Below are 22,191 nucleotides of genomic sequence, written 5' to 3' on the forward strand. Positions count from 1 at the left end.
GACCCGGCAAGGGGGCCTCCGTTCTGTCCTTAGCTTCAACATTAGTGAAGTCCCTTTAAGCTACATATAAATTTGTAGTTCAGTGCCTGACGGTGTGGGCTCTGCGGACAGAAGTTCTGGGATGATGTTACAGCTCTACCACTTGCATTTTTTGACTGTAGGAAAGTTCACGAACCGTTGTTCTGACCTTATTTTCCCTCTCATCTGAAAAATCAGTCTCGTGGAGTTCTGTGAAGGTAACGCTGGTACTGTCTGCAGCTGATGCATTAGATTTGTAGTATTTGCCACGTAGGGAACATGTATGAGCATTTACCATGACTGTATTTTTATGATTGAATCAAGACTATCATCTGTATTTGTTTTACTGAAATGGTTTTGCAGAATGTTTCACTTTGAGCTAGGATAAACAGGAAATTACATTTTGAATGAAGCTTTCATTCCTTTGTTCTTCCTGAATTAGAAACTTGTTTTCTGTTTATCAGTCTTTGTGTTTCTTTTTTTGCTTGTCTGTTCCTATCCATTTATCACCCATTTTTATTTTGAGTCTGACATTTTCCTTACTTGAGTTTTTATATATTAAGACTATTTTTTTCTTATATTTATTGTAAGCATTTTTCCTGTTTATAAATACCTATGAATAAAACTAGGTAAACTTGTACTTCTTGCTGTTGTTCTTGCAAGTAAGGAAGATAATAGATTAAAAATTTTTTTTTAATTTCTCCTGTGATTTGAATCTCTTAAGTTTTGACAAATTTTCCTGAGGTTTTTACTACAGGTGTGACATTGTAAAATATGAAAACCTTTATATTAAATAACAGTTCTATGTACTTTGTTTTCAAAATAGTTTATTTCACCACAGATAATTATGAAGACGTGTCAGTATTTTCCCTTGCCTTTATTTCAGTGGGGTGATGTGCAGTAGTGGCACACTGATTAGGGCTATTCTAAGTGCCACGGGGATAACCTCAGTCCTCCTGTTCCTCTCTTGCAGCATTCCATCATTCCAAGAGGATCTCTTTCTTTGAAAGTGTTGGCAGAATTGCCCATTATTGTTGTTTTAATGTATCAGGTATGCATATTGCTTAGTAGCTTCTTGGGTTTTGGGCTTCCTATTTTACAACAAAGTTTACACCTAATTTTCTGTGGCAAATAGATGTGTATGATACACATGTGCTAACTAATGAATCTCATCACAGTTTCTTTGGTATGCCAAATTATTTTGCTATAAGCAGAGTGTCAAAGCATGACAATCTGATATGTTTGCTTTTAGCTCTACAAACTGAATATCCACAATGTTGTTGCTGAATTTGTGCCCTTGATCATGAATACCATTGCAATTCAGGTATCTGCACAAGCCAGGTGAGATTTCTTTGGTCAGTGATGTAGCTGATTACCATAGTTCTTTAATCCAAGTAAAAATGTACTTGTGTCGTCATTTGTAAGACAAGAAAATTTTGAGTGATAAAATTTTGGTTAAACTTATATGTATTTTTGGCTTTCTGAAGTTGTATTTCGATGATGGGTGACATGTCTCAGTCTTTGGTGTCTTGTAAATTTAGAACTATCATTAGGCATTACTGTCCTCAATTACAGCTTTGGGATATTCCAGGCTCTCTCACCTTCAAGACTTTGTTCTTGCTGTTCCTCTCAGCACGAGGGCTAGGAAGCTCTTTACCCGCTTCGTTCTTCCTCACCCATCACCCTTAATCACTGACTCGTTCATCCTTGAAGCCTCCCAGTGAAGCTTTTTCTCCAGCCTCACAGCATTCCTCCTAAGATCTTTGTCACTTGCTCTCTTGACTTGCGGCCTATCTGGCTCTAAGTCACTTGAGAGCAAGAGCTGAGGGTGAATCAGCCCTAACAGCCTCTGTGGCCACAGCAGGGGTCTTCCACTGGTCAGACAGGTGCCCTCGTGCTGTCTTCTGGGGAAGCAGGTCAGTCTCGCCTTTGCTGTGGGGATTCAGATTGTGGCTGCTGCCCAGCGGCCTGGAGATCTGCCTGCTTCATGCCTTTAAGGCCTTTAAGTTAGTCGGAACTGCATAAAAGTGTAGGCGTGTTTACTGTTGCTGCTGTGTAGAAATCAACCTTTTGGGGTTAGTAATTACTATAGGCTTTTAATTAATAGTAACATGACCGAAAGAGTTGAGAGCTAATATTGTTAATTTTGTTCATATCTCATTAGGCAACATAAGCTTTACAACAAGGAGTTATATGCTGATTTCATTGCTGCTCAGATCAAAACGTTGTCATTTTTAGCTTATATCATCAGAATTTACCAGGTAAGTTCATTGACTTTTGTTTTAAGTCAGGTTTACTGAGATATAATTTACATGCAGTAAAATTCACCTTTTGTAGGTGTACAGTTCGCTGATTGACAAACGTGTACAGTACAAATGCATACCTAACCACCAGTACATCAAAATACAGAACACTTCCATCGTCCAAAAAATTCCTTTTATATGTTTGTAGTCAATTTCCTCCTCCCGCCTCCAGTCCCTGGCAAGCACTGGTTTGTTTTCTGTCTCCATAGTTTTGCCTTTTCCAGAATGTCATAGAGATTAATCACTTGGTGGACAGTATTTGTAACCTTTTGAGTCTGGCTTCTTTCACTTAGCAGTAATGCTGAGATTCATCCTTGTTATTTTATTGGTGACTTGTTACTTTTTATTCGTGGTTAGTTGTCTTAGTCTGCTCAGGCTGCCATAACAAAATACCATAGACTAAGTGTAAACAGCCAGAATTTATTTTCTCACAGTTCTGGAGCCTGGAAAATCCAAGATCAAGGTTCCAGCAGGGTTTGGTTTCTGGGGAGGCCTTTCTTCCTGGGTTGAAGGTGGCCACCGGCTTGCTGTGTCCTCCCATGGTGGTGAGGCAGACAGAGAGATCTCCTTCTCTTCTTTTATAAGGCCACAGTCCTACTGGACGAGAGCCCCACCTATGATCTCATTCAACCTGAATTACCTCCTAAAGACTCTTATCTCCAGATACAGTCACAATGGGGGTTAGGGCTTCAACATATGAAATTTGGGGGGGATACACAGTTCAGGCCATAGTGGTGTATTCTGTTGTATGGGTGTAATCATGGTGTTTATCCATTCTGATGATGAACATTTGGATCATTTCCAATTTTTTTAAAGCATTTTATCAAGATATAATTCATATACCATAAAATTCACCCTTTTAAAGTGTACAGTTCAATGGTTTTTAGTTTATTCACAGATTTGTACAACCATAATCACTATTCAATTTTAGAACAATTTTTTCTCCCGAAAAAGAAATCCGTACCAATGAGCAGTGACTTCCATTCTTCTCTGACCCACCAGCCCCTGGCAACCACTAAAGTATTTCCTGTCTTTATAGACTTGCCTGTTTCATTTTTGGCTTAATAAAGCCATATAAATATTTGCACACAGATTTTTATGCGGATGTATGAGGTTTATTGACTTTTGCTGTTATTGGAAGTTGTGTGTTATAGCAAATTATGTGGGAGAGATTGGAACTTCAAAAAATGGCATTATCAAGTAAAACTGATAAAGAGGTTTTGGAGGCTTTTTTGAGGAACCTGTAGAGTAGTTTTATTTTTGTTTTTCCCACTTGGAGCTGTGGTCTCTTCTTACTTAAATCATAAGAACTTGAAGGAAAAAATTGATACCTTATCTCTCATTAGTCTTACAGTTTTTTTGAATAAAACTCTTGTATAGAGGTGGTTATTCTAAAGTATGGAATAAATTTAGTCCTGATCTGTTCTAGAGCAATGGAATTGTATTATAATTGATCATTTTTTTAAAGATTTTATTTCAGGAAAGTAAAAATGAAAATGTGTGTGTCAAATTGTTTTTATTCTAAACTACCTTTGAAAACATTTGTAGCCTTCTCCCCCCTCCCTTTTTAATGTGTTTATCTCGATAATGATAACTTACACTAAGAAAATGGAACATTTGTAAAAAAAAAAAGAAAAATCTGGATTAGATACCCCTTGATATTTTAGTCAGCTTGAGTTATTGTGAATAGCTTCCTGAAACACCTCAAAAGGCAGTTGTGACTGGAGCGCATTCTGAGCTGATTAAAGGTGTCTTTGGTGTCATTCACAACTTACATCAATGGGACGACTCAGTAAATAGTTTTGTTTTTTAACTTCAATATTTATTTCTTCCTCCTTCCCTCTAACAGGGAAGCAATACATATTCACTGTTGAAAGTTGGGAAAATACAGAAAATACAGGAAGGCCTCCATGATCCCATGATGTAAAAGAAACTGCTCCATGTGGCTGCCCCTCCTTCCGGGGTGGCATTGGGCACACAAACTGCTAAGACTTTTCGGATAGTACTTGTGTGTTAGGCCTATTACTTTCTGAGGGTCCTTTGAGCCAAGCTTACTCTTACTGAATTTTTTAAAAGTTTATAAAACTTGGGTTTTTCTTAACAACTGCCTATCAGTATAACTGTGTTGTTTTCCTTTTTTTTTTTTTTTTTAACAGGAGTTGGTGACTAAGTACTCTCAGCAAATGGTAAAAGGAATGTTACAGCTACTTTCAAATTGTCCAGCAGAAACTGCGCACCTCAGAAAGGAGCTTCTGATTGCCGCGAAGCACATCCTCACTACCGAGCTGCGAAACCGTACGTCTGTCTTGCCTCTGGCCACTCGCCTGTCTGTGAATGTGGGCCTGCTGCTGGCGGTCCATTGTGTGCTGAGCCTGCAGCTCGCTCAGTATTTTGGCTCTGTGTGTCCTTTCTTTATTGCTATTTTAGGTGTATTTTTTCTCCTTTATCTGCCTCTCTACCTCCCCCTCTCTCTGCCTGCCCATCCCTCCTTCCTTCTCTCTCTCTCTTTCTCTCTGCCCATCTTTTTTGCCTGCCACCAGGGTTCTCCCTTTGTCTTCTCAACAGTTTCATAATTAATGTGATAATTTCCTTAGCACAGTTTATGGTCTGGGTATCTCTTAGTACTTCTCTGCCTTCTGACTGCCTGTCTTTTGACATTGCAAATAGCCATTTGCTTTCTGACTCACAGCCAGCAATCTTTAAAAGGTGAGAAGAAAACAGTGTTTTCTTTCTCCATGTTGTGAAAATGATGGAAGAGTTTTAAATGGGATGTTTTAAAATCTATTTACTGAAGTGACTGAGTTGTGTCTGGAGCACCATTGTCAGATTAATTTTCGGTATTCCTGCCATTGGAATAATAAGAACTTTGGAGGTGCATTGGGGAGCCACGGAGCAGGAGGTTTCTCCTTGTTGAAGTGCTGACAGATTAAAAACCCTTCTCATGGTTATCAGATAACCTCTGATCCGTCACACACGACCAGGCCCTCTTTTGAGACCATAAAGCTTGGTTTCAGTCTTGTTAACGCTACAAAGATTGACAGATATCCAAGATGCTGCTCTCCAAGGTTAGATCGTGTTAGGCTGGTTGAATTCAGCTTTTAAAGGCTGCTGTTGCTTTTTTTTTTTTCTAAACAAGATACTTCATTTTGAAGCCCGCAGTGGTTCCCAGACTTAAACAGGTAACATCATGACATCTCAAATTTTCATTGAAAGAAACCTATAAAGAATCATGTTAAATGTTAGCCATATTATAAATACAAAACATGCATGCATATATTTAAAATTTACACATCCACTACCAAATGTTAGTGAAAACATTCCTTGGTTGGCATCCAAAATGATATCAGACGGTCACCCATTTGTGCTAATCCTGAGGAGCAGTAGTTTGGAAAAACCTGACTGTTTAACAGATTTATCTGTTTCCCTAGAAAATCTGATTCTGGGTCTTTTTTTTTTTTTTTTTTGCGCGGGCCCCTCACTGTTGTGGCCTCTCCTGTTGCGGAGCACAGGCTCTGGACGTGCAGGCTCAGCGGCCATGGCTCACGGGCCCAGCCGCTCCGCGGCATGTGGGATCCCCCCGGACCGGGTCACAAACCCGCGTCCCCTGCATCGGCAGGCGGACCCTCAACCACTGCGCCACCAAGGAAGCCCCTGATTCTGGGTCTTGAATGTGATCTGGAAGCCAGTGCCGTGCAACTTAATTTCTTCTCTGCACACATCACTCATCCCCGCAGCCGGCCCTCCGGCATGTGGGGTCTCAGCCCTTTGCATCTTTCCTTTGTGCCTCCTTCCTCCTGGCCACCTCGCCATGGGTAGCGGGGCATGTCCCCTCCTCCGACCTCAGGGACTACTTGTGGCTTCTCTCGTTTTTCTTCCTGTGCTGCCTGGCTGTAGGAGGCATCTCTCCAGTGTGCATGTGTCTTGTATCTTTGATCCTCAGTAGCTATTTGCTGGCAAAGAATGTACTGTTTGCTCTGCTGTTTGCCACCCTGTGTGCGCAACCTCAGAAACGCCAGTTGTCCCTGAGTGGGGACCAGCTGTTCCACCCCGAGAGGGCCTCAGCCTGCAGAGGAGCGGGGGGAGGTTTGGTGGTGGCTCTGCCTGGGACCCCTAACTTGGGACCCATGCCTGTGAGAACACTAGGATGTCCTAGACCTTTGTAATTCCTGTGGAGAAGTATCCTTATTTCTCCATAATGACTAACCTTACAGTCTTGAAGAAGGACGACTTCAGGGCAGTGAATAAAGGGGCCTTTAGGGAATACTGTCCCCTTGGGTGGATCATGCCAGCTTTTAAGGACAGTGGACAGCACCTCCCTTGAAGCATTGGGGGCGAGTTCCCCTCCAGCGATACGAGGCTCACGGTTTTATTCTCTGACACTGAATGTGATCCTGACCGCGTCTCTGGGACACGTGGCTGGTGTGGCCCAGCACAGCCAGCGTCTTAGACTAAAGTAGCTCGTGTGCCTTCGTGTTCCCCACGCCGCCCCACATCTGGATTGCTCGTTGGTACAGGCTGGCTCCTGTGAAAGTACTATTAAGTGACTTACACACACCCGGTTTGGTTGGTGATGTATGCAATGGATGTTTGTGTTCCAGAGTTCATTCCTTGCATGGACAAGCTGTTTGATGAATCCATACTAATTGGCTCAGGATATACTGCTCGAGAGACTCTCAGGTATGATGTTGAACCCGTGATATCTGGTCTATTCAGTGCCAGGGACCGTGGATCCTGACACTTCCTTAGCATTTCAATGAGCGTGGACTGTTGGGCCTTTTCCTCTCCCATTGGATTTAGAATTGCGGGAAGTTTCGCAAACGCCTTAGTTTGCTTCTAGTGCCTTGGCTTAATCAGAGTAGTTGTCTTGATTTAAATTGTAGGTAGAACTGTCTGACTAGTGTTAGTTGTTTTGCTTTCTAAGTAGTAAATGCACCTTTTTATTAAAAAAAGTATTTGATAACCTACTAAGAAGAAAGGAGAGAAAACTTTGGTTCTCCATAAGGAGATCAACTAACGTGGGTAATATTTTGAACTGTTTCCTCCTAGTCTTTATTTCTCATGCATTTTATAAAATAAATATAGTTGTGATCATGCTTATTATTTCTAAAGGAAAGAATTAACATTTAATCATCTTTCACAATGTAAAATGGATCAACATTAGTCATTTTTTGGTTCTAACAAGGGAGGTGTGATTGATCGTATGAAAAGTATGCAGAATATTCTGAATATGGTGTAGACGGTTCACTGTGTTTTCTATATAAAACACTGTTGTAAAATATCGAGTAAGATATTCTTTATAACTTGGGGTTGAACCCGCCTGAATGGATGTTAGATTGAAACCCTCCAGTGGTTTCTGTCGGTCGCCCTTAGACAAAACCCAGACTCTTGACCATGGCATGTGGCCCCCGCGGGGTTTGACTCTGCTCTCTCTGCCTGACCTGCTGCGGCCATGCGGGCCTCTGCGGCTCCTCGACTCCCCCAGGCAGTTCCCAATCAGGGCCTTGACCTGCCAGTTTCCTCCAGATGGAAATGTCCCTGGCTGAGGTCACAGAGCCGATGTCACCTCGGAGGGGCTTTCTCTGGCCCCCACCAGTTTTTCTCCTGGTGCCTTTTCACATCTCCTGCAGCACTTAGCAACTTGCACAGTTGATTTCTTTACTCGTGTGTTCCCCCCCCGCCCCGGAAATAAGCTTCCTGAGGACAGGAGCTCTATTTACTGGGGTCACTAGCATCCCTGGTGCTGGGCGCAGTGTCTGGCACATGGCAGGTGTCCAGACGTTCAGTGAGTGAAAGTGCTGGGTGGCCTGAACACTACTGTTGCGGCTCAATAAAATATATGGTATATAAGGTGTTATTTGACAGAGGCTGTTCAGCTTTGAGCAGCAGAACCCATTTAGTGCACAATCAAGCTGGTAGTTACTTCTGCTCAGATTAACTAGATGTGCTGGTATAAACATGATGCGCACAAAGTTAACCTTTTTAATTTAGAAAGTAAAGATTTAAGCAAAAAGACAAGGCCTGAGCCTTCTAATCATGTAGCTGGGAGGAAATAACAGGGGGGAAACTGGGACCCTATAAAGCGTGCCCCAGATGAGCCATCCCACTGGGGGTGTTCCTGGGGCGCAGGTAGTGGTGGAGATGGTGGCCCACAGCCGAGGCGGGTGGGGCCGCTGAGATGCAAACTAGCAGAGGTCTCTGCCCGCAGGCCCCTCGCCTACAGCACGCTGGCCGACCTTGTGCACCACGTCCGTCAGCACCTGCCCCTCAGTGACCTCTCCCTCGCCGTCCAGCTCTTCGCCAAGAATATTGATGATGAGTCCCTGCCCAGCAGCATCCAGACCATGTCCTGCAAGCTCCTGCTCAACCTGGTGGACTGCATCCGCTCCAAGAGCGAGCAGGAGAGCGGCAATGGGCGGGACGTGCTGATGCGGATGCTGGAGGTACCGGTTCCCTCCGCGTCTTCACCGCACGGCGCTCCACTCACATGAGCGCTTTGCTGGCAGTTCACGGGCCGCCCAGTTGCCAGCTTGGTCCTGGGTGTTTAGACCACCTGGGTTCAAACCCCCACTACCCCATCAACTAGCCAAGGATCCTTGGGCGAGATGCTTGACCTGCCAGATGCTGGTCTGCCTGTCTTCTAACCAGGGACAGTCACAGTGTCTGCTTCCTAGGATTGTTTGAGATGAGTAGGGCAGCACGTGAGCTCTTAGCACAGTTCCTGGCGAGTAATCAGGAGAGGTGTTTTCTGGGACACTGCCTAGCCAAGTGCTACCTTATCTGTGAACTTCTCTGGAGAGATACCCAGGGTGCCTGGGTCAGGGGTAGATAGTGTGGATCCCGGAGCAGTCCCCGGTCGCATCCAGGCCCTGCTCATCAGGCCAGTCACCCCGCTCTCCTGAGCTGCTTCTCCACGGATGAAGTGGAGATGGTGACACTTGCTGTAGTACCTGTGGGGGAAGAGCACCAACTTCAGCAGGTGGTTTCAGAGAGAGTTTTTTTCTGTCTTCTGGAAGGGTTGTTGGCCTATTGAAGAGGAATGATTTTTGTCTCCCCTCCACTTTCTCTTCCTGACAGGTTTTTGTTCTCAAATTCCACACCATTGCGAGGTACCAGCTCTCTGCCATTTTTAAGAAGTGCAAGCCTCAGTCGGAACTCGGAGCCGTGGAAGCAGCTCTGCCGGGGGTGCCTGCGGCCCCTGCAGCTCCCGGCCCTGCCCCTTCCCCAGCCCCCGTTCCCGCCCCAGCCCCGGCCCCACCCCCACCCCCCACCCCTGCCACCCCTGTGACGCCAGCCCCCGTGCCTCCCTTTGAGAAGCAAGGAGAAAAGGACAAGGAAGACAAGCAGACATTCCAAGTTACGGATTGCCGGAGTTTGGTAAAAACCTTGGTCTGTGGCGTCAAGACAATCACGTGGGGCATAACGTCGTGCAAAGCGCCTGGTGGTAATTGTGCTCTTGAATCATTTCGACAAATGATGTTTTTCATAGAGTGGGTTTTATTCACATTAACTTATTGTGCTCTCTTTTCCAGAAGCTCAGTTCATTCCCAACAAGCAGTTGCAGCCCAAAGAGACTCAGATTTACATAAAACTTGTGAAATATGCAATGCAGGCTTTAGATATTTATCAGGTAAGGCAGTGAGTGCCCTCAAACCAGGCTCCTGAGTGTGGAAAATGCCTCTTAGAATTAGAGGTGCTAGTGATGGAAGGGGTCTCAGAAATCTGTTACTATTTGGATGGTCTAGAGTATTCATATACCGAGGTTTGCTTTTGTTCTGTAGCATAGGGTTGCATTTATGGTGAGAATTCCTGTGTCAGTGTATTTTGAGGGGCAGATGGTGTAAAGGGAATGCAATAGAAACGATATTTAATTTTACTAAATTTCTTACTGTTTTAAACACCTAATGAAGGTTTTTGTTTTCTGAGGTCTTCTCCCCCACCCCCCCCGCAAATTTAAGGTGAAAATAGAGAATTTAAAAGATTTGGGAGGGGGGAGGTGGCGGAGATTTGTTATCTAATTCAAATACTCTGTTTTAAGTATTCAGTTGATCTGATTGTGTATTGGAATATATTCAGAGATATTCAGTTTTAATTCCCGTGTGTTTTTTTTTTCCTGTGCTAGGTCCAGATAGCAGGAAATGGACAGACATATATTCGAGTAGCAAACTGCCAAACTGTTAGAATGAAGGAAGAGAAGGAGGTATTGGAGCACTTTGCCGGCGTCTTCACGATGATGAACCCATTAACGTTTAAAGAAATCTTTCAGACTACAGTCCCTTATATGGTGGAAAGAATCTCAAAAAATTACGCTCTTCAGGTATGACACTCTTATGTTCTTTCAACATGTGTCGAATACTTGGTGTTCCTTTTATTTTGTAAGTGATGTGCCTAAGGATAGTGCTGTAGAGCAAAATTTAGAGAACTATTAGGCTGTAGTAAAAGAAAAATTTCAAAAGTTTAAGATGCTTTGGACCACTTCCTTTCATAGTAGAAATTAAATACGTGTTAGATGTAGGCTCTTGGTCCTTGATGGTGACAATAAAATGACAGATTAAGTACTTAAGTGAACTCCACTCAGTGCTCAAATCGGTTTTGTTTTTTTTCTTTTGGTGGATAATTCATTTCTTGAAGTGTCTGATACGGATTTGATTTTGTAATTTTGGAAAGTTCATTATTTTTTCTTGAATCCGCTTTGGGGAAGTAATGATTTTTTTTATTTTTTAACTGAAATAATGTGTGTTGTTTTAAGCCATTGCACTTTAGGGTAATTTGTTACAAAGTAATAGGTAACTGATACAATTGCCATATGGTAGTTTTCTTTTCTTTTTTTTTTTTCACAACTCACACACACACACTGTATTCTATTTTACAAGAGATAAATAAACTGACACCAAGCATTGTAAATGGATGACCACAACAAAAGCAACAATGTTGCAGTTACCAAACATGAAACACACTCACACTATGTCATAATATTGACATTCAGTCCAGGAATCCTCCACTGTAACAGCTCCTTTACTTTGCAGTGAAAATTGATGTGTATATTTTTTGCCCCTGAGTCCTTGTGGGATTTTTTTTTGGAAGTAATGATTTTTGTCACATGTGTTTCTTGTTTTGACAGATTGTTGCCAATTCCTTCTTGGCAAATCCTACTACCTCTGCTCTGTTTGCTACAATTCTGGTGGAATATCTCCTGGACCGCCTGCCAGAAATGGGCTCCAATGTGGAGCTCTCCAACCTGTACCTCAAACTGTTCAAGTTGGTCTTTGGCTCCGTCTCCCTCTTCGCAGCTGAAAACGAACAAATGCTGAAGGTAAACTCAGATCCAAGCTGTGCATTGTGTTTGGGTTTTTTTGTTGTTGCTTTTTAACTTTCTTCATTTTGAACAGAAACTGGCTTTGCTCTTTATATTTATAAATATTGTAATATTGAATTAATAAATGTTTACAACGAATCAGGGCCAAGTGTAGAAAACATTTCATGTGTTTCTAAAGCAGAGCTTAATCTATTTGTCTCCTAATCCAAAATGAACACTTCAGAGCTCTCGTGGTAGGCAGGGGTTGTCATTAGTCTTGGCACCCTGATTTTCTTTTTTAAACTCATTTCTTGTGTGGACCACACAAGTAGTGTAGGAGCACACTGTGCTTTTTTTTTTTTTTAAAATTGAGTGACGCAGAAGAATATAAGAGGAAAAAACATCTTACCTCTCAGATCCAATGGGAAATGGTTGGCTGTGTAACAGTTCTCATCACATACCCATCTTCCACAGCACATCTCTGTGTTCATATTTTCTGTGGCAGCACATAAACATCCCATTTCAGGGCTATTTGTTCATTTTTCCCCTCTGAATCAAGAGCTCTAGCCAATTTGTGTCCTTTATTAAGACCATCTGGGAGGGATGTGTCTCATAACACATTTTTATAGATGACTAATCCTGTACGTGTAATTTTATCTCATCAGTTATTTGACTGTAGCAAATGGCAGAAACCAATGCATGGTTACATCATCCACTAAAGGCAGCAGATGGAACAAAAACCTTATCAAAATTCTCTTCCACTTAATTTCTGTAGAAGGTTGAATATTATCATCAGTTCTGTCTGAAGAGAGATGTTTTCCCATAGGGGAAAAGATCTATTTTTTTCTGAAGTAAATATATAGGTGGTGATATAAAGCACCAGTAATTTGTGCTTTTATGTGACAGTTTCCTCCATTTTTTCAGTTATATAGTAATCAGTTGTCAACAACCTTGACATTACTTCTGTGTTAGTATAAAAAGAAAATATTCAAATTTTTAGAAAGATATAAAATATTTAATAGTCTTTGTCCACATAATTTGGTATCTTCAAATAATTCCATCTTTGCCGATATCTGGGACAATATGTAGAACAAAAACCAACAAAAAAGAGAATTAAAAAAAAAAATAAAATAAAAAGAGAATAAAACCTAATAGATTAGACAAGTCTAATGATGGGGTTTTGGAATATTGTTCAAGAAAGATGTTCAAAGAATAATTTCATAGAACGTTTTGTCATGAGACTAATATATGTGATTTATCCATAAAAGAAATATATCTTGCCATATACAGTAACAGACTTGTAATTGTATCACTGACTATACAGGTAGTTTACAGGTCACAGTTCACTTTAAATACACCTGCAAAAAAATTCACATCAAACTTAACCTGTCACATGTCAAAACTAGGATTTGAAGTACAAGATAAAAAACTAATCTGTCTTAAAATGGTGATTAAACTTACTATAAGCTAATAAAATGCTCATGAACACATTTTTCGATTAAGTCTTCTAAAATGTTACCATCTCATATGTCTTTTGAGGTTCTTCCAAACTTTGCATGTATGGTATTTGGTAGTGAAGTTTCAGTTCCTTTAGGTTGCATTTTGCATTCTGATAGTTAAGGAGCAGGCTTCTTTCATTTTGTTTGATTTTTTTTTTAAAGTTTATTTTATTTTATAAATTTATTTATTTATTTATTTTTGGCGGCATTAGGTCTTCATTGCAACATGCGGGCTTACTCTAGTTGCGGCGAGCAGGGGCTAGTCTTCATTGTGGTGTGTGGGCTTCTCATTGCGGTGGCTTCTCTTGTTGCAGAGCGTGGGCTCTAGGTGCACGGGCTTCAGCAGTTGTGGCACACGGGCTCAGTAGTTGTGGCTCGTGGGCTCTAGAGCTCAGGCTCAGTAGTTGTGGCTCACGGGCTTAGTTGCTCTGTAGCATGTGGGATCTTCCCGGACCAGGGATTGAACCCGTGTCACCTGCATTGGCAGGCGGATTCTTAACTACTGTGCTACCAGGGAAGTCCCTCATCTTGTTTGATTATTTGGTCTCACGAAGGACTGTTCACAAGAACAGTAGAGCTCACAGGCCCTCCAGTTCCTGTTGCAAAGTGTCTGCTCAGCATCATGTACCTACATAGTAAGATGGGAACCTAGTAAATGCTGCTTTCACAGCCAAACTGGTGGAAGCCTACATATGTTTTAGAAGAAATTAATTTGAGTCAAATAAAAGTTGGAAAATTTTTATTTTGTTTTTCCTTTTAGAATAAATTCATCAAAATTACCTTCCGTTCCTATCTTTTTGCAGTGAACCCTCCTCATTTAGAGCTTGTTAACCTGCCTTTTCTCCATCCTGCAGCCTCACCTGCACAAGATTGTGAACAGCTCAATGGAGCTCGCCCAGACTGCCAAAGAACCCTATAACTATTTCCTGCTGCTTCGAGCCTTGTTCCGCTCCATCGGGGGAGGTAGCCATGATCTCCTGTATCAGGAATTTTTGCCTCTCCTTCCAAACCTACTGCAAGGTCAGCACAGTGATGTTGGTTGCCTTTTAGTCTTGTGCGCGTGCGTGGGTCTTGCTTCCCTTGCTTGCTGGGGTTCCTGCTCTGCACCTGGTGAAGGTCATGGTGAGGGGATGTATGTACATGTCCCCTGCAGTGTGTGTATGTGTGTGTCCATCCCTGTGTCCTCTCTTTAAAGGCAGTGCATCTTTAAAGGGATGGGTTTTTCTCCCTGCTCAGAGTTGAATGGGAGTTGGAAGGTCTTAGTTACCCCGGTTAGGACTTTGTTACATTTTTGTAGCGTTTGATAAGCAGTTCTAGAAAGTGGTTTAGTAAGATCAGGGATCCCTAGATTGCAAGAGAATCAGAACAAGAAGGGAAAAAAACAAGTTACAAAGCTGATATAAGCTTTATATAAAATACATAAAAATATGTTTATATTTTTATCTAGTTGCTAACTTGCATAGACAGAATTCTTTTATTCCTGTGTGTTAGGAATGCTTTCAAGGTATATATAACTAAAAGGGATATTGGGTCCAGTGAATGTTTACAGGTATGAACTGACTAGAAACACTATCCTAGGAATTTTTTTTTTTTTTGTAAGGGTGAGCGCTTGGCAAGGGATTGAATCTTCACAACTGGGAAATCCTTGAAAATGATGAATGTAACATGGCCCTATGTCCCCCAGGCCAGGTGCTTAAAGAGGTCCATAGTCAGGCTCTGTCGTCCGTGTTTGACCCCGTCCCCAGTCTTCCCCAGCCTGCGCCCTCTGCTCTGATCAGTCTGATTTTCCCTCCTGCGCTCTTCCCAGCCTTACTTCTCCCCACCTGGTTTTGTTCAAGTACATCCCCTCCTTGGGAACTTAGCTGTGCCCTCTCCTCACCCACCTTCTCCTTTGGATTCTGAATCTGGTGTGGCTGCTGTGTGATGCCTTGGCCTTCCCTGATAGCTCCTCTTTCTTCAGCCTCAGCTGCCTGGGACGTGCCTTTGCGGCCACTGTTACTTGCTTTTCTCTTTCCACTTGTCTTTAAGGTTCTGTGGGCAGGTGCTGATCTGACATGTCTTAGGAAGGGGCTCAGTAAATACTTGGTTACCCTCGTGAAAAGTTGGGGGGTTGTGTTTATGAGCAGGAAGCTCCTCCCATTTATAAAAACCGAAAGTGGATTTTTTTTTCTAATGTTTATTTTAGAGCATAGACATCAACTGTGGTTTACTGGAAATCTGAAAAAACACGTAAGGTTATAAACATCAAGCTTGATATGGACACGTCATATTGGAGTCTGTTTCTTTAGACTGGGCTTATTCATAGCATGACATGATTTTTAAAAGTTTGATGTATAATATTAGTCCTTAATATTAACTTAATCAATATTAAATAGTATTAATTGTAACTGAAACTATGTGCAGCCTGCTGTTGTCACCACGAATAAGGTAGATGGAAGAGGTCACAGGGTACAGTTACAGAATAGATTTAGCTAACACAGAAATTATAAGGCGTAAAAAGCCTTCCTATTATCGGGTTGATGTTTATGTGAAAAGGCGGGTCACTTACTCTGTACAGTTAACTTGGGCATGTGTCTGGGAAGTAACTTCCCCCAACGGCCTCACACCCTGTGTTTAGGGCTGAACATGCTGCAGAGTGGCCTGCACAAGCAGCACATGAAGGACCTCTTCGTGGAGTTGTGTCTCACGGTGCCCGTGCGGCTGAGCTCGCTCCTGCCCTATCTGCCCATGTTGATGGACCCCTTGGTGTCGGCTCTCAATGGGTCGCAGACGTTGGTCAGCCAAGGCCTGAGGACTCTGGAGTTGTGTGTGGACAACCTGCAGCCCGACTTCCTCTATGACCACATCCAGCCGGTGCGCGCAGAGCTCATGCAGGTAAGTCTGCGTTTCTGTGCCGCCAGCAGAGGGCGCCAGGACTTACGTATCTAGTTCTCACTGAGGATTTTAGGCTGTCAGTTTCAGAAGTGACTGGCCACTGTTGAGGTCGCCGTGCGGAGTGGTGGGCTCCCTGCTCTCTGGTGGGCTACTGGTGTAGGCGTCAACTTGCTGTGTGAGTCTTCTGGCTTACGAAACGATGTCAAGAAATATTGCAGGTTTTGAGTGAATATTTGTTTTGCAGTATTGCTCCCCTTTCAGAGGGCTTTCACAGTGTCATGTTCTTGTGAAGTTGATGACTTGGGAAGGCAGGTGTTAAATGGCTGCTGTTTCTTCCAGGGAGATCCTCTCTTTATCCAGGAGAGATGTTGAGTTACGCAGTAGAGACGCAAACTTGTAAAGGAAGTAGAGCTGTCTGGCCACCCCCAAAGGAAAGAGCAGATAAGAAAGGAGGCAGTTTTGAAGGCATTTTATATTTTTGGTCATTAGAGCTCAGTGTCAAATATCAGGTTATTCCTTCATGTTTTGCTGATGGTAATGATTTGTAATGTGGTTGGTAATTGTTCGAGATTCAGGCTGCCTGTTGCTTACTCACCTGCCCCTTTGGTGTAGAGTATTTGGCCCCAAGTAGGTAGTCCAAATGCCAGCTTTCTGTGATGGGCAGTAACTGAAGTACAGGAGTCTCTGGACAGTAGGTTGGAGGTGCAACCAGGACTCGCCTGTCAGTCCTGAAATTTAGATCTTGGGCTCCATCTAGGCAGGAGAGCATGGCCTAGAGGTTGGGTTGGAGCCTCCAGGTCCAAGTCCAGTCATTTGGAGGCTTGACTGACTCTCGAGCCTGAGCGGAGAACAGGACCGTTGGTTCTGGAAGGCAGACCGTGGGCCCGACCCAAGCCTGGGTGAGCTTCCTGTGGGAAGAGGAGGCAAGGATGGGTTCTTGGGCCTCTTGCCCTTATGTGAGGCAGACAGCCCCAGGGAGAATTGGGTAAGGGCTTCTTGCTTTCGGAGGCACCGTTACCCTACCTGCTGGACAACTGGCAGAGTACCGTCAACCCGCTACGAACCTGTGCGAGTGCTGGGAGATTGAACCCTCCCGTTCCCAGTGCCACCCCCTCCTGGGGAGGTAAGCAGAAGACCCCTCTCCTGAGGATACCTGAGCTTTGGGTGGGCCAGGTGGAGGGTAAGGAGTCTTAGACTACATCTCTCGACAGTCATGAAGGGAAGCCTCTTTGGACCTACAGGAATGTAAGAGAAATTCGAATTCTGCTTTTAAGAAGAGTTCCAAGATTTTATGTTGACTGTCGTTGGACACTAATACCTGGCATTGTTACAGAAGGTGGTCTAAGAAAATAGGTTTAAATAGTGAGCTATGGTGATTTTCAGGGCTTATGATAATTTAGGTGAAAAGGTATGGGAAAACTGACAGAGTGTTTGGGAACAATTGAGTACGTCTCTGTTCCTTATACTAATTGTGAGTACAAGGTACACAGTAACTCATTTTTCCCGTAATGCAGGTCCCTTTATGATCACTGTTTTCCCTCTTCGCTGTCCTTTGTAATATCAGATTTGAAATGTAAAAGGTAGTTTATATATCATGTTTGTAAGTTATAAAGCCTAATAATAGAAGTAAAAACCTGAGAAGGCACCATCTAACCCAAGGTCAAGAACTGTGGCAGCAAGTTGTGTTTTCCTCTCTGCTCCCCTATCCCATTTTGTATATCTGCCCAAACAATATGTTGTTCAGTTTTCTTGCCTTTGAGCTCTGCACTGTTTATGACATGCTACCATTTGTACTGTAGGAGCATGGAAGAACATTTATATTTATATGTGCATTTTCTGTAAAGTCATACGATTTCTCTGGAAGGACACACCTGACTAACATCGTTGGTTTCCAGAAGGGAACTGTGTGTTTGGGGGACGGAGGTGGGAGGAGGAGTTTTTGCCGTGTAGTCTTTCATAACTTTTGAGTTGGGATTGGGGGACCGTGGGACTGCATCGCCTCGGAGGGTTAATGAAAGCGTACTGACTTTCAGGCTTTGTGGCGCACTTTACGCAACCCTGCAGACAGCATTTCGCACGTGGCCTATCGTGTCCTTGGTAAATTTGGTGGCAGTAACAGGAAGATGTTGAAGGAGTCCCAGAAGCTGCACTACGTCGTGACTGAAGTTCAAGGCCCCAGTATCACAGTGGAGTTTTCTGACTGTAAAGCATCTCTTCAGCTCCCGATGGAGAAGGTAAATTTTGGAGTCTCTGGGAGTTTCTTAAAGATACTGTAAGTTTCATTTTAAGACGTTTAATTTCTATTTGAAAACATGGAAATAGAACATATACTTTTGGGGTGGGAATTTCTAACTCAAAGGAGATGAAGATTTATTGGGGCCCAGCTTGGTCGGTTGGAGCTTCCATCATTCCAGGAGGCCAGTGGGTGGTGTTGCCCCTGAGGACGTTGGACCCTTGGGCAGGACTGTCCTTCTTGATGGACCAGGAGATGTCGCCCACCCCACCCCACCCTTGCACTTAGTCTGTTTTGATGTCCAATAGGTTTTACATTGTGTCATTTAGAACCTAGGTTAGTCCCGTTCCTGTCTCATTCCCGTCACTCCTGAGTACCTGCTTCTCTCCCAGTCTCTATCCAGACATGGCTCCTTAGCCCACCACGGACAGCTCTTTGGTTTCTCTCTGTGTGTCCTTTAGAACGCCTCTGCCCTTGTATAAAAATCAGCAGACTGTCCCCAGCGTGTTGTAGAGCACTCAGCCGCTTCTGCATGATCCTTACTGAACACCGCCCCTTCACCTTACTGACCCCTCCTGGTCCTTTGTCACACAGCTAAGGTTGTATTTATTACAATCTACGTTGTCACATTTGACTTTCCCCTTTTTATCATATGACCAGCCTTCCCGCCTGCATTACAGCTATTGTTACCATGTCTTTTCAGAACACTTATCTAGCCGTTAATATAATGTGCATTTTTGGAAAGGGTTTTATAGAAGCCTTTCACGTGTATCTGAGTGACTCAGCCATTTCAGTGAGCCAGATGCTGGCTGGGATTCTTGAACTCCTTGCAGGCCTGGTCTTAACAGCATCCTGTGGCCTGGAACCACTCAAAGCCCTCCTTTTGCTCAGGCGCACTCTATTCTGTCCGATGCATCGTATTGTAGAACTCAGCTTGTTTACCTTTCTGTATAAGGAGTTTACACACAGTAGTGATTTCTGTAATTCTTTTTTTTAAGCCAGACTTTACTGAACATTTGTGAGGAAGGGTACCCATCATGGGTAATGTCAGTCTGGAGTCGTTTCCTGTCGTCGTCTCTCAGTCCACCTGTCCCCCCTACACACACACACCTTTTCCCCCCAAGTTTCTCAAGCACACAAATTGTGTCCACCCCTCTCCCAGCCCCACCCCATAGAACGGTGTCGCTTTCCAGTCTTAGCTTCTCATCCAAACCTTTATCTAAATACTTGCCAAAATAAACACTAGTTTCCCTGTAAGAAAATACAACTAAAATTCTGTCTTTACTTTGAAGATTACCACAGTGAACATACTGTGAATCTAGCCCGTTGCCACATTTTAGGTCGTTTCCTTAAGTTAGGATTCTATTTGCTTTAGCCCCATCAGTGGCAGGGTTGGTATTAGAATGAAAACTAAGACATCTGACTTTTACTTGATCTCTGCATAGATTAAGCAGAGCAAGAAAATCCCTGTAGAAGTAGTTCTTCCCCAAAGCATCTAAAGCATGGAAGAAACCAGGTTTTGAAGACAAGCTTCCATGGCCCTCCTGGACCCTCCCAGGGACTCTGTGGTGCTCTCGGAGCCCTTTTCCCAGCAGGTAGCATCCTGAGGGCCGTGGCACACCCTGCAGGGCTGAAGGAACCAGCAGGGAAGGGGATGACCAGCAGGGCAAGTGCCAGTGCATTTACATGACAGAAGTTCTGCTTTTGGCATACTTTACAATCCCTTTTTTGGCAGGGAAGGGACAGGTAATTGGCTCGTAGGTTATGTTGATTCTTAAAAATAACACTTCTCAGACTGTCCTTGCATGATTTATTACATAACCCTGAGCAGGTCAGAGGCAGCAGGAGAAAGGGCACTTCTGTGGTGCCCCAGAAGAGCTCGGACACGCAAGCTGGGAGTGATGCAGTGAGGGGCCCTTGTCACCCTCTGTGCTGTGTCGCCTGGCTGCATCTGGAGGGTGGGGCCCCTGTCCGTGTCAGCTCTGGTTCCTCACACGTGGCCAGGATAAATCTTTAAACTTCAACACAGATTGGGGCTTTGATTTCTAGGTATATAAGTATCTTTAGCATTAATATCTTAGCTGTTAAAGACTCCAAGTGTTTTTTTGTGTGTGATCGTTCCTTCCCTGCCTTCCTGGTCAACCTAATGAAAAGGCTAAAATGTGTATGTAGCTATGTAGGTTTTCTGCAAAAATGAAGTAAACCCTCTTTTAAAGAGAGAATTTAGTAAAAGCTTAGGAAAGCCATCTTTTAGTTTTGAACTGAGACGACTCAGATGGTAGTTTAATCCAGCAAATCTACCACAAGAGGCCTTCTGAGCTCACTTAATTTCTGGAATCTCCCATTGGCTACTTAAGCATGAAATTAGTGAACTCCACGTCCCATTTCAGTTTGAACCATGGCAGCTCTTGATGTCATAATACTTCTGTCACCTTCTCTGGAGGTTTCATTTGGAGAACACCTGCTGGCCTGTCTGCAGGCCCCCTGTGCTCTCTTCAGGAGCAAGCATGCATTCAGGTTCTTCTGCGTGGTGCACGTGCTTTCCGTGCAAGCTTTTCAGAGTCACGTCATTTCAGCACAGACTACAGTTTTTGCGTTTCTTTGCTGTAGGCCATTGAAACGGCTCTGGACTGCCTGAAGAGCGCCAACACGGAGCCCTACTACCGGAGACAGGCGTGGGAAGTGATCAGGTGCTTCCTGGTGGCAATGATGAGTCTGGAGGACAATAAACACGCACTCTACCAGCTCCTGGCACACCCTAAGTATGCTGATGATTTAATTCTCTGTGCTGGGACATAATTTGTTTCAGAAAATTAGGGATGGAAGGACCTCCCAGGTCTCTTAGTGTTTTAAGTATGTTCCTTCAGTTCAGGAAAATGCCATGTTGTTTGCTCAGCAATCCTTCTCTTGCTTTTTAGAGAAAATGGGAAGAACCTTGGGCACTTGCGAGTTAGAATTTCTCTCAGTCGTAATCCTCCTTTAGTATTGCCTCCTCCACTAGGGCGCAAGCTTCAGGAATCAAGGGTCAGTCCTCTCTCCCTTCGGCTCACCGTTACATTTGCAGCACCTGCACATGATAGGTGTTCAGGGGATCTTTTGGTGTTCCAATCCAGAGTGATCCTTTTGTGTGACATTTTTATTTCGCTCATATCACTTAAGGCTGTGACCTTTATATAATGATCTTTTGTGGTGATGTATGTTTGTCATCTTTCTGTGTTATAGGTTTCAGGGAAGAGGTTTTTCCTTTGTATTTTTACGTTTCTCACGGCGTCAGAGGTAGTGCCAGATATATAGTAGGTGCTCAGTTGTCGAAAGAGCATTGGAGAGAGAGCAGTGAGCAATAGCCAAGTGCACAAGGAAATAAGGCAGCATGAATAAGAGCCCACAGAATCAGCAGAAAGAGATCTGCTCAGACTGAAGATATGAGGATCTCCACAGCTAGGTTATAACTATGCTTCTGCTGTGTTTAAAATAAATGAAAGACAAACTTGAAAACATTCCAAGAAATACAAACCTTATAAAAATTGCCCAAGCAGATTAAAGAAAAGAAAGGAGAAAGAGAATCTTTAGATAAGAGATAAGTCAAAAGAAATTATCCAGAATGTGTGCAGAGAGAGAAAAAGATGAAAAATTTTAAAAAGATTTAAGAGACATGTAGAATAGTGTGAAGTGGCATAGTTGCTTGAAGTCCCACAGGAATGAACAGCAAAGAAAAGGGCAATATGTGGTCAGATGTAATTGGGGTACAGCTAAGGCTATATTTTGAGGGAAACTTGTAGCTTTAAGAATCATAATAGACTGGAAACAGTCCAGATGTCTGTCATCCGTGGTGCGTGGATACAACGAAATCTCAGCAGTAACAAGGAATTAACTACTGACTCGTGTTCCAAGATGAATAGATCATTTCCAACACCAGGCTAAGGGAAAGAAGCCAAACCCAGGGCTGCATATTGTACGGTTCCTTTTTTTTAA

General features: G+C 43.3%; 1 protein-coding gene across 16 annotated transcripts in view; it reads left to right on the plus strand.

Annotated features, from left to right (window-relative positions):
- The window catches only part of TRRAP (transformation/transcription domain associated protein), a 110,966-nt gene that overhangs the window by 12,724 nt on the left and 76,051 nt on the right, over positions 1-22,191 (plus strand). For 13 of the 16 annotated variants that reach the window (XR_010934791.1, XM_067705566.1, XM_067705574.1 and 10 more), the window contains exons 9-22: positions 992-1,069; positions 1,271-1,359; positions 2,183-2,279; positions 4,478-4,616; positions 6,920-6,998; positions 8,527-8,761; positions 9,396-9,762; positions 9,851-9,948; positions 10,441-10,635; positions 11,440-11,631; positions 13,967-14,132; positions 15,730-15,986; positions 18,020-18,220; positions 20,830-20,981. Coding sequence is in view for 15 of the 16 variants with exons in the window: in XM_067705566.1 (XP_067561667.1) it covers positions 992-1,069; positions 1,271-1,359; positions 2,183-2,279; positions 4,478-4,616; positions 6,920-6,998; positions 8,527-8,761; positions 9,396-9,762; positions 9,851-9,948; positions 10,441-10,635; positions 11,440-11,631; positions 13,967-14,132; positions 15,730-15,986; positions 18,020-18,220; positions 20,830-20,981 (2,345 nt within the window). In the remaining variant the exon portion in view is untranslated. The remainder of the gene's footprint in view (positions 1-991; positions 1,070-1,270; positions 1,360-2,182; positions 2,280-4,477; positions 4,617-6,919; positions 6,999-8,526; positions 8,762-9,395; positions 9,763-9,850; positions 9,949-10,440; positions 10,636-11,439; positions 11,632-13,966; positions 14,133-15,729; positions 15,987-18,019; positions 18,221-20,829; positions 20,982-22,191) is intronic. The other 3 variants (XM_067705569.1, XM_067705577.1, XM_067705580.1) reach the window with 1 other exon arrangement.

The sequence above is a fragment of the Pseudorca crassidens genome, chromosome 15 (genome assembly GCF_039906515.1).
Source record: "Pseudorca crassidens isolate mPseCra1 chromosome 15, mPseCra1.hap1, whole genome shotgun sequence".
NCBI lineage: Eukaryota > Metazoa > Chordata > Mammalia > Artiodactyla > Delphinidae > Pseudorca > Pseudorca crassidens.